The sequence below is a fragment of the Diaporthe citri genome (genome assembly GCF_014595645.1).
Source record: "Diaporthe citri strain NFHF-8-4 chromosome Unknown scaffold_4, whole genome shotgun sequence".
Lineage (NCBI taxonomy): Eukaryota > Fungi > Ascomycota > Sordariomycetes > Diaporthales > Diaporthaceae > Diaporthe > Diaporthe citri.
Window position 1 is genome coordinate 939633 of NW_025064849.1, and position 12150 is coordinate 951782.

General features: G+C 51.8%; 3 protein-coding genes across 3 annotated transcripts; 2 read left to right on the forward strand and 1 right to left on the reverse strand.

Moving 5' to 3' along the window:
* Nucleotides 1-3610: 3610 nt before the first annotated feature.
* On the forward strand, nucleotides 3611-5669 carry INS49_009459 (uncharacterized protein; the record flags this gene model as incomplete). The annotated part of the gene is made up of 4 exons (XM_043170190.1): nucleotides 3611-3829; nucleotides 3906-4367; nucleotides 5009-5182; nucleotides 5250-5669. The coding sequence occupies 4 exons, from the start codon at nucleotides 3611-3613 to the stop codon at nucleotides 5667-5669; spliced, it is 1275 nt and encodes a 424-aa protein (XP_043024755.1).
* Nucleotides 5670-7119: 1450 nt separating this feature from the next.
* On the forward strand, nucleotides 7120-7736 carry INS49_009460 (uncharacterized protein; the record flags this gene model as incomplete). Its single annotated transcript, XM_043170191.1, has 2 exons — nucleotides 7120-7135; nucleotides 7276-7736. The coding sequence occupies 2 exons, from the start codon at nucleotides 7120-7122 to the stop codon at nucleotides 7734-7736; spliced, it is 477 nt and encodes a 158-aa protein (XP_043024756.1).
* Nucleotides 7737-8254: 518 nt separating this feature from the next.
* On the reverse strand, nucleotides 8255-9796 carry INS49_009461 (uncharacterized protein; the record flags this gene model as incomplete). Its single annotated transcript, XM_043170192.1, has 1 exon — nucleotides 8255-9796. One exon carries the CDS (start codon nucleotides 9794-9796, stop codon nucleotides 8255-8257), a length of 1542 nt encoding a protein of 513 aa, XP_043024757.1.
* Between the last annotated feature and the right edge of the window lie 2354 nt (nucleotides 9797-12150).

Below are 12150 nucleotides of genomic sequence, written 5' to 3' on the forward strand. Positions count from 1 at the left end.
AAGCAATGCTCTTTAAATAATAAGTAATTCTTAAATTTATAAACTTTTTAGCTTTTAAATTTAAAATCTTTATAAAATTTAAATATAAAGGGCTTAATTTAAGGTATTTAATTTAATATAACTTAAGGGAATATAGTAATTAATTACGCTATATAAATAAACTAAGGGCCTATAATTATAAAAAAAGCAAATGCTTAATCTATTAGCCAAATCAAGCCTTATATACCGTAAGTACTTCAACATATAGAAAAAGTAAACGCTTAATCCATCAACTAAATCAAGCTTTATATACCGTAGGTACTTTACTACACCCCCCAGTTTGCAAGGTGGTACTTACTAAGTAAAGTGTATAATGCCATGATAACCCCTATATATATAAAATGCTTTACCTAAGTTATATACCTTAAATATACTTATATAAGCAGTATTATTTAAATAATAAGTGGTTTTTAAACTTATAAACTTTTTAGCTTTTAAACTTAAAATCTTTATAAAACTTAAATATAAGGGGCTTAACTTAAGGCGCTTAATTTAATATAGCTTAGGGAAATATAGCGGTTAATTGCGCTATATAAATAAACCAAGGGCCCATAACTGTGGAAAAAGCGAATGCTTAATCCATCAGCCGGATCAAGCCTTATATACCGTAGGTACTTCAACATGGTCCGGGTGCGCAGGATGGGTGTCATCTGCGCCAGCTTCCCCCACGCCGCCTTCAGCTTCTGCACAGAGACGGTTCGGTCTAGGCGGTATATGCTCTGTGCGACGTACGTGCCCAGGCGCTTTGTGGAAATGGCCATCAGGCCTTCTTGCAAAGGCAGACATGGATAGATGTCTTTGACTTGGTCGGCGGCGACACTTCACTGGCTTGCTACATCTTCCAGGCGCTTCTGCCTCTCTGATGGTTGGAGGCCAGCTCCGTCCTCCCAGAGAGCAAATGGCCGTGCATCTTGACCATGACGAGGCTGGGATGTGGAAGTGGATTGCATGGGAGGGCCGGGCAGCAAGCGGGACCCATCAGTACGGTAAAGTATCCCGGACGGGCAGTTTGCCTCATCGAGTGCAGGACGTCGTCGGGACGTATGGGGTGCCAGTAGATGAGCATACGGCACTGCACTCCCACTCCGCTCGCACCGACGGCATGGCATGCATGGCATGGCATGGCCGTGTGGGCATCTGCTGGGGGGGGGGGAGCAGTTCCGCCATTGTTCCACAGTCAGACAGGATCAGTATGGTCGACACACGATGGGACACAGGAGTAGACAGGAGACACGAAGGGGCCATGACACAGTCCGACAATTCTTCAACTTGAGGATGCAATGCGCCCATTGCTGCTGCTGTTGCCCGTTTGCCACTGGGCATCACATCCTATCGCATCGAGTGGTGATGCCACGCATCGCGGACTAGACGACTGTTGTACACGAGATAAATTAAAGGTCTGCCCAGGGTTGACGATGTGCCCCCCCCTCCAAGAGCACTCAGAAGTCTGTGGCCGTGTTTGAACGTCGGGCGGTAGTGGGCTAGCAGCGATCTGGGGTGTGGCTGAAGTGTGGGAGAGGCAGGAGGGACCCCTTTGTGTGGACAGGGGATGAGGAAAATTGACAGGGCAGGCTGGTCGGGCAGGCCTCGGGACTTCGCAACTCATACGACGTGCTGCAGGAGACAATGTGACGCTGCGAGGACGCCCTGGTGAGGTCGATCAGTCTCAATCGATAATTCAATGGTTTCGTCAAGAAAAACATCGGGCTGAGCAGGATGCGGAAATATGTGAGGGTTAGAAGGTGTCTGTTTCTACGCATGTTTTACGCTTATGCGAGGCGATCTCAAAACATCAATCTCTTAACTGTTCTGTTGAGAGAGCAGCAGACGTACAGTAATTCGTGGTTCATGGACCGCGCGTGCTGCTGACCGCGATGGACCTGTCTGCTCAGGCTGTCCATCCTGGTCGGGCGCAAGTATACGACAGCCACATTTTGCTGGCAAGGTACGGTATTTGTCCTACTCTGGAGCCTGCTAAAAGTTCAACCCCACTCGCCACCATGAAATGCTTCGTTGCAATGATTTAATTAGAGCGTAGTGCTGGATTAAAGATGGATAAAAACTGGTAGGACCCTGGCCTTGATGTTGATGGTTGATTTAACGTTGTGCAGCAGCAGTCATTTAGTCAATCATTAATCACCAAAAAAAAAAAAAAAAAAAGGCCAAGACGGCAATTAGGCAGCCAAGAACGGCCCATCTCAGATTAAGCTCCGTTAAGCTTTTCACCAGCACAGAAGCGAGGGGGACAACATGCAGCCATTCTCTTGGCCTCTAACGCAAACCAACCGTACCTGACTGGAATCCTGCAACGTCATTGATGATGGGGCGAGTGTGGAGGTGCGCCGCGCCGCTTGCTGACCAACTCCACTACTCCACATGCTGCGGATACGCCAAGCCAGCATTAGTAACGAAAGACAGACTCAGATTCCGAGGTTGGGCCCAAAGGAGGAACCATCCGGTGCTGACTTCACGCAATGGCTTCTGACCTACAGGACAGGACCGTACCTCATCAACCACCCAGATGCATCTCCAGATATCTTCCTGGGAGCCCTACTCAGTCGCAGTGCCTATTTCAACCTTGGCGCAGCTAAGACAGCTTGAAAATCTTGGCGGTACTTTTTGCCACTGGTTGGCTTAGAATCATCATCGATGCAGATGCAGGTGCCTGCGGGCACACAAGGCGAGCAAAATTCTTCTTAGTTGGCTGGGGCACCACCAACTTGGAGGTTTTGTTACTTGCCGGATCGCAGTTCAAATTGGAAAAGAGTCAGCCTCATTATCATGCCCGGATTCACCGGGTAGTCGAGATCATTTCCAAGTATCAATTGACCTCTGGGAACCACCTGAATAGCTGCATGATAGCACGCTTTACCCAAAATTTGAATGTAGGAGACAACCTCGTACGCACATGTATTACTGATACATTCAATCCGCTTTAATGGCCTCGTTGAGAGTCTCTTATATCCATCCACACGTGTGGTTGCGTGTAGTGCACAATAAATACACAGAAAGGGTTCGGGTGGACCGGAAACGGAACACGCTCACGCTGTCTCTTTGTCAGTCAGCCACGCACCCTACTACTCCAGGCATTAATTTTGATATTTATGCCCACAGGAACGTGTATTCGGCATTTGGCTCTTGCTGACGCGTCAAGAGGTGGTATTACGTCTGGTGCGGCTTCAATATAGTCTACAAAATGGCGGGTGCTAATCCTCCGACACTGCAAGACCTGAAAATCGAGCTTGAGGACGAGCAGGGCTATTGCTCGCACAAGTTTCACCGGTACAGGAACGGTTTACCAGGTTTCCTACTGTCGGCTCAGGACATTATTGATGGTAGACAGGCGGGAGATCCGGTTTTGACTGATCGCTGGAATGATATGAGAGCTCGAACACAATGCCTTGGGCCGCCAGGCCCGCGACCAAATCCACAAACTGGACTTGACCTTGATTATTTCACCAGGTACCACAGGCGACGGCTGCGCGCACTGGCTTGGCCTAATCGTCAACCCCTCAGAACCTTGCCTCGTCCTCCAAGAGGGCCTGAATTGGCGCCTGAGGCTATATCCATGATGAGGCAAGAGCACACGAGGGCCTACGCGAGGATGCGGTCATGCTTCCGCTACGTAAAATGTCTTGGATGGGGATGCGACGGTATTGCGTCGCTTTGGAGATATTCGCCTGGTCCTGGCCAGGAGCACCTGGTGGTCATGAAGATGAGCTCAAAATGGACGCGTGTCGATGGTCAGCCAGTGCCAGCGAACGACGACAAGGAGAAACATATCATAACTGTAAGTAGATTCCACCTGGTGCAAGCTCAGCCTCGCACACTGAGCCTCGCACGCTGATGCACGAGTTGCCCGGCAGCAACTTGGACGTGCACCGCACATTGTACACCGCTTCTATACGGCACGCCATCCCAGGAGAAACACTGGTACCAGGAGGTCTGCTCGGGCGGCAGAGCAGGTGGCACGTATGGCCAATCTAATCGACGGGCCCGAGGGCTCCAGCTACTTCCTGATGGAATACTGCAAGCTTGGCAACTTGGAGGGTCACCTCCGGAGGGCAGCCCGGGACACGCCAGCCCAGAACCCGGGTGGGAGAAGAACGGAGAGATATCTCCCAGAGGCCATCATCTGGCGTTTCTTCGACTGCCTTGTGAAGGCTTGCATTGCGATGCAAGAGCCGCCGTTACAAAGCACCGTCCTTTTCCCGCCCGTTGGACCGCTTACTGCAGTCACGGCAGGGACAGGTTACCTTCCTGAAGTAGTTACCTGGGCCACCCTCGCGGGGAATTCAGGATTTGAGGGCATAGCACACATGGATCTTGTAAGCCATCCTTTCGGTCAATGTTCACCACGACAGATACATTACTTTCTCTTCTACCAGAACTGAGACTCTATCTTCTCTTATATGGTCTTCACTCAGCATTCCGACTAGGGTTTCTAGACAAAGCTAACCTGTCATGTTATAGGATGCAACGAATGGTACTCCTACCGCCTCGTGCTGATATATCATTCCCTCTAGCGGGTAACCTATTGCACGCGTCATCAGCTAATTCTCTTTCAGTTTTTGTTTATGGCTTCGATCCACCGAATCTGCAACCGCCTCTCAATCCGGGCCACCAACAAATTCCACGTCTGCAGGCAAGCCCCTCCTCCAGCCCTTCTAGCCGCCAGTGCGGACCGCAGGGATGTCTAGATAATCCTAACAAAAGATGATGACTCAGGTTGGGGACTTTGGGCACGCCGAGAACGAAGAGTCGGTGTTCAGGCCGTCACGCGATCCTGCCCTCGGGAATGCGGCCTGGCCAGGCAGGCCGCCAGACACGCTTCAAGAAATGAGGAGCCGAATCGCAAGATGGCAGCAGAGACACCGGGGCAAAAGGATGAACTCACTTCCGGTGGGGCGAGACACCGAGACCGCACTTCTTCCAGGGCGTCGTTGCTAATAGTGAGATGGCTTCCTAGGAACAATTTGGTCATGATTGGGATTTCATACCTCGCCATGAAGACCCTTCTGACGATGTTAATACAATCTGGCCGTGGCAGCCCCAGTGGATGCAGCCCTGGCTCCCGCCTCCACCATTCACGGCGGGCCCAGCGAGGTATACCGCTGCGTCCAACGTATGGCACATGGGAATGGTATGCTCCACCGATTAATGCCTTGAACTCGTAGACTTGTCCTTTGGGCTGACATCACATGCCTCAGATGATCAAAGTTTGCATGACATTGGCGGAGCCTGACTTCCCGCCCTATGCAGGAAGATTTAAAACGGATGAGCCACCGAACCCAACGCCGGATCAGGAGCGATGGACATATGGGTGGTCACTATTGGATAACAGCGACCCGGATCTAGCAGCTCCGCAGTGGCGCGGCATGTACTCGCCCGCTCTGCGGAGACTTGTGGCGAGATGCCTCATGGCGAAACAGGACCACCGCCCTGAGCTGCAAGATATACAGGCAAGAATCGATACTGCACTAGCCCAACCGCACCTTCAAGTTGTCCCACCGTATTGGACAAATACCTTCTTTCGTGAACCGCCGCCTCCAAGGCCACCCCGAGACACTGAGGACGTGAACGACATAGATCCATTCTGGGACTATAACAGGGCACAAGGACTATTGTGATCCTTACCTCGGAACTGGTTAGTGAATTCAATGACCAGGCGCTTACAGGAAGGAGGCAAACAAAGCAGACTGGAAAGAGGCTGGCACATAGCGTGCGCGGAGACTGACCCGGGATGAAAACACTGTGAGCCCATTTGGCTTGAGGACCAAAATACTGTAATAAAGAGGTGTCCCCTGTCTTCCAAATACATCCAAGACCTCACCGAATGTAACCGACCAAAAGTAGGATCCACAGAATTTCTGGGGCGGAGCAGGATAGCCAAACTGCTTTTCCCATTAATACCTACCATTAATCGTCGTTTGTATTGAATTTGTTTAGCTTGAGCGAGCAGTATACCTCTGTGTGGCGGATATTCTTTAAATCGCTGGTGTCAGTGGTTGCCCATAGGGAGCGCGCACCGACGAGGACATGCATGGTGAGGACAAGGTGTAGATGAGCATGAAGTTGCCTTGATGAGGCAACTTTCCGCGGCCCACCAGGCTGGCTGGCACCGTCGTAGCCTCCTTCACCCCCCTGCCGCCCTCCTTCCCCGACTGCATCGCCCCCCTGGCCCTGATTCCTCTGGAAGGTACCACCTGGGCAGGCTGTCAGCGAGAAGCGAGTACCGCACGCAGGTATTTCTGGGAACCTCCGGTAGTCCAGTCCTCCTACGGTGTGTGTAGGCAGGTGCATGTATGATAATGTGCTGGTCGCTAAGTTATTAGGTCGGCATGACTTGACCCAGCTCAGATGACTGCACTTGAGGCTTGCTACCTCAGACGAGCTGCGGATGAGCATTTCCCTGTTTTCTTTGCGTAACGTCTTTGCTTCTACCCTGCCGTCTCTCGCGATTATCACTGGACCGCTGAGTGGCTGGTTACTGTCTCAGCGCAGTGGCCAAGGAACCAAGGGAGAGCAGAAGCACACACGTATTTTAGGCAGACAACAAGCCCCTCCTTAGCTGACTATAAAAGCACTCGTGTAATTTATCTTGTTCTGGAAACCTCTATCCGCATCCTCTGGCTAGTCCAAGTGGGACTTGCATCAGAGATTGTGCGTATCGGCATTCCTGTGGCGGCCCATTTCTTCTTTCATCTCCAGATCAACTTTCTCCGACTAGTTCTTCCACTATTGCTTCACCAAAAATGAGCTATTCAGCATCTTACATGGGCCATCATGGAGATCAACTCGCCTGGTTCCCGGACAGGGTCGCGTATATGGGTAGTCTACCTTCTTCGAGCCTGTCTGAGTCCGATTCGGTGCACCCCCGCCCAGGCAATTTGGTATTTCCCTACTTCAACCGAATTGCACCAGAAATCCGGGCCATCTGGGAAGAACATTTCCTGGCATCCATTGGCGGTCATCCTCAGGTCCATTTTCTCCTGGCAGAAAGACCAGTCAGAGGGCTCAAATGCACGTTCCCAGAATGCAGAGGGAAGTATTACTCTCCTATCGAGTACTTGCAACGGCATGCCGGAGAGCAACAGTAAGCCTCCTTTGGCTCATTCCACTTACCCAGAGTCATCCAAACACTTCTAACCGAGAACTACTCAATGAGCAGCTTCTCTGGCCAGCCAATTCTGGTCTGTCCAATCTGCTCGCCTCCTAAGCAATTTAACCGACAAGAAAACTTCCTGGATCACGTCCAGCGACACATCAGGGCGGGCGGGCTCGAACAAGTGTCAGCTTTGGCGTTGGTTGAGAAGTTGCAATCTCGCTCAGACCGCGAGAAGGAAAAGGCAAAGAGCGGATTAGGGCACACCTGGCCAGCGCTCAAGAACATGCGCATCAACCGGGAGGCCGCGGCGGCTGCGGACCGCGTCCGCAAGCGGCTGAGGTCAGAAGTCCTCTACTTTGGCAGCTCGGGGCTTCATGGGAACATCCAGACCCTGGTGAGCTGGGGCCGGGACCTGATATTCTTCAACACCGACATCCGCGACCCTCGAGTCAGCTGGCTGGTCACGGCAGCCTGGGCGCCGAAGATTAGGAGCCTCGGGATCAAAATCACGCCTCAATCCGGAGACAAGGCAGAGCCAGACGCTCTCGTCAAGGCCCTCAGACACCTGCCGAATCTGCGCGAGGTATAGTACCTCGTCGTCAGCTATGACGGGCTGCATGATGAGGACCCTGAGTATGAGTACGGAGATGAAGACGAAGATGAGGAAGAAGACGAACACGAGGTGATGCGGACCAAACCAGACCTTCGTTGGGGTGTTCTCTACACGGTGAATTGCCTCGCGGTAGTCTTGGCGCGTCGTAAGAGTGGGCCTATCGCACATCCCCGAGACGACTTCATACAGCAGCTTCGACCGGGTCTCACGACTGCAGAGGCTACAATGCAAGAAGCCGCTCAGATGGTATTCTTTGAGTAGCACGGAGCGGAGGTCAACGAGGCAACGGCGTTTCTCGAGAAGCACTGGGTGGATGCCATTTCGAGGGATATGTACATTTGTGCGAGGAATATCAAGGTTCAATGGATCTTATGAACATATGTAGTATATTGCAACGCTACTTATGTACACTGGGAGTTTGATATTTTCCGTTCTGACTTGTTGGTGCTACCTTTCTCTACAGACCGTTTCAGGCTCTGCATTCATTTCCCGCATCACATCCCTGTTGAGAACATACTCTTTGCAGTTGAGGCCCTCTTCAGTTCTTCAGCTGTTAAAGTGATAGTCTCCAGGACATGTAAAGGAGATGGAGGACTTTCATGGCGTTCTTCCCCCCGCGCTCCAGATTCAGACTCCCTTGTGCTCCGTGGGGGCGACGTGTCTGCGTTGACAATCTCGAAAGTCAAAGACTCCGGAGTCTCCGTTGGCGACTCTTCTTCGACTGCGTCCTTGAATGGGTTCTGGTGAAGTGGCGAGGTCCTCAGAGTGTGTCGTCTCTGGAGTCCTGTGCCCTCCCCCTTATTCTGTAGTGGCGCTTGCACTAGGTCCTGCTCACCGTCCTCCTCCGTCTCCTCTGTCTGAGAAGGAAGGTCCTGTTGCTTTTGGGGGTGGTCCGTACCAGGTACTTGCAGCCGTGCCGATGACCTATGCGTGCTTGAGCCTTCCGCCCTTTGCGGTGCAGACGCATCTCGTGGCACTGTCTGCTGATTTGTAGATGTAGGCCGCGAGAAGGAGCCGCGCATACTCCCCTCTTTTGAACTGTTGCGGAAACTGCTGGCTTCGACGGGAACTGGCACACTCATCCTGTGCACCGTTTGCTGTATTACTGGTTTCGGACTCAGGGGTTCCAGACCGGTTCCCAAGGACACCTCGGTTGCAGCCCACGAGAATCTGGTTTGGTCTGACTTGGAGGGATGTGAGTCGCTCCGTACTATCTCGGTGGTCACAATACGATCAGAGGGAGGGTCGTGACGATCTTTGCGAGTATGAGTGATTCCGTTCTCATCGGCAAAACTGTGGGCGTGTCTCCGCTGGGATTGTTTCCTGAGGTAGTACCTCCAGAGAAGGGCGAAGATGAAAATGAATCCGAGCACACCACCCGACACGCCGGCCACTAGAGCGGCGGGAAACGTGGTCGATCTGTCCGCAATAGCTCCATACGCAGCTCCTGGTGAGACCAAAGGAGTCGCTATGACCGTCTCTGTTGCCGGGGAAGGAAATGTCGTTACAGGGCCGACATCCGGCGACTGAAAATCCGAGCTGGAAAATATGCTCGGAAGCAGAGGGTTGTTCACTGGATTTAGAGTGGTCGCTGTCCTGGTTGGGAGTGATTCTATGAAGGACCCCCGAGATGAAGTGCTTGTCAAGGCGGCGGCGGGTGTTGGCAGGATCAGTTGAGGAGGGATGCTCGCGATAGGCTCTTGTGACGACGACGACACCAACTCGGGCGGCGAGGGCGGCGGGGTCACAGAGGTCACAGAGGTGACAGTGCTTGCTGGAGGGGTCACAGACACCGTGACGATGTCGGGTGGAGAAGAAGTCGTGATAGTTTCTAGAGCAGGCGGGGGAGGAGGCGGAGGCGGCGGCGTGCCGTCACTCGGAGGTGTAGGTTGGGGCGCAACACTGCCGGAAGCGGTGGGAGGAGCACTCGTCTTGCCGCCGTCGGGCCCGAAGCCTTGCACGATGCTCTTGAAGCCATTGACTCCATCACAGATTATTCCATCGCGGTTCTCGCAGAAACGCGGCCTATCTGACATGTTTGCCGTCTCGGTCTGCTGCGTTGGGGGAGTGTATTAATGAGCTCAGTCGCCAGGACCGATGCAATAGCATATTAGATTTGTAAGGACTCGTGCGAGGACGACCTTCACCGGCCAGAGCAGTCCAGGCTGTATGGCTCAGCGGCACGAGGTTGGGAATGTGGAGGCATATATGGCTCTGTGACATGACGTCGAATTTGGTTTCTTGGTGGTTCAGGACCGTCACGGTCTCTGGTCGAAACGCGATCACAGTGGCACACAAACGAAGCTACCCCCTTCCGGTTTTATCTTGCGACCCAGAGCGAAAACATGTGTGGTACTTCAACCGGCGTCGATCTCACATGGTTGTGTCCTTTATCTCTCACCCCATGCATTTAGCCACAGAATCAGCCTGGGGCACAACACCATGTCAATATGCCGGCTTGGAAGAAGGCCTTGTCGCCGTGTGGGGCAAGTCCAGATCTGCCGGCACCGGGGCATGTATGATGGCGTGCAGAATGCCGAGGGATGTTTCCTGTGTAGGATGTATCTCGTTCCAGCTTGGCTCGGTTTGCTTTTGTCTGTGTTTCCTGTCATCAAGTGTCAGAAGTGACGTGCGGGCAGATCTGTGCTGCAGCTGTCATTGCTGTTCCTGCGTGGATCATCCCACACAAACGACCAGATTCAGCCCATCTCGACGGGGACATGAGCTACCGCACGTACGAACTCTATCTCAACCAGTCGCGTCGAACGGAACAGAGTTTGCGGTATACGACGGTGCGGTAGCTCCCGTTGCAATCATGGGACCGTGGGAGTCTGTCGAGTCCGTGTCCCTGCCGAACCAGAGTCGTAAGGCTCTACAGGGATTGGTGTTGGATGATGCGATACGGCTTGTTGGAGATCATGCACAGCTAGACCAATTGGTAGTAGTTCCGTGTGTCAGAGCCTTGAAGGATCTACAGCCGACACACAAGGTCGCACTCCTAGACGATGGTTGTAATTTTGATCACGATGGTGCACAATTTACCACAATAAGGCAAGTCTGCATGTCTCGCATGTTAGTTTAGCCTTGCCTGTCATCCCAACCGACGCACTTGGACACGCAGCAGTTCCCTCACGACTCCACCGCTTGGGTGTCTAGCGGCTTATCCAACTCAAGATTAGTAGGGAATCGCCACTGCTATGATGACAAGATTTCGAGTGGTGTGGTCAATGATAAGACTGGCATTTGATTAAGCTTCAAGTCGTAGGAGATCGTCTCGAAAAGGCATGATGCATGTCAGTCTGAATGTTGAGTTGTGTCTGATCTAGGGAAACATTCCTCCTCTCATCCAAGCTCCGGCTATAGCAGATGCTTTATGCATTTCATCCGAAAGGGCATCTTCAGCTTGGATCGGGACGACCTTGGTTGGGCATGCTGATAGAAATCTGCACGGAAGCTGAACCTCCAAAAGTATGTTTATTTCAATCGGATGATATTTTATAGCTGTTGATAGCTTTTCAGACTGCTCATCAAGTGTTGTTCGTGAGCCTTCTATTTATCTAAATGGCCCCTGGGGCAGCTTCCGGGCGAGTTGGCTAAAACAGCTTTGGAGACCACTTCATCGGATAGTCGCGATGTAAGCAAGAGAACGTCTTTATCACCACTGCCTCATTCGAGGCGATGCATGTGATGCTGTTCTACCAAAATAGCGAAACTCTGAGATCAGAAGAGGCCTTGCAGCTTCATCTCCATATACCCAAGAAAAATGCTACGTCGTCCCTTGCGTGTAAGTACTCGTGACGGTCCACCGCGAAACACACGTCCCAAACAATGTGAACTATGTCGAGGATCCGTCAACTATTGGATGGATCAGAGTTTTATGTCATGCATGTCCGCTCCCAGCGTGGATCTTGCTTGAAGAAATGTGGCCTAAGGAGACAGACGTTGAGAGCCAGACGCCGGAAAAGCTTGCATATATTCTTGTCCTGGTCAAGATAATTGTAAACCCAGCCCGAGTTTCACCGGAGACCAATCGCTTCTATCAGTTTGCACAGTATCGCCAAAGACGGTGGATCTATCCGTGGAAAGCGGTGGGGTTTTCCGTGCTGTGTTTAGGTTTGTTTCGTTTGACAGTGTTGTTTGAGGATACTATACGTGGACAATTCACATGGTTTCTAACATCACTCCCGTGATTACCGAGCTGCTGTGCAGGTGACAACTCGACTAATTCAAGCTCGCATCACGTCCTTCGACAAATGGTGCAGACAATCACGTTTCTTAGCATAGAGATATCTCGTGTGCGTAATGTGCGTGACAATGCCGACTCAAGGTCAGTTTCGTAGAAGACTGCGTTGTGTTTTCAGAATGCCATTGGCTGGCTCGTTTATTTAGA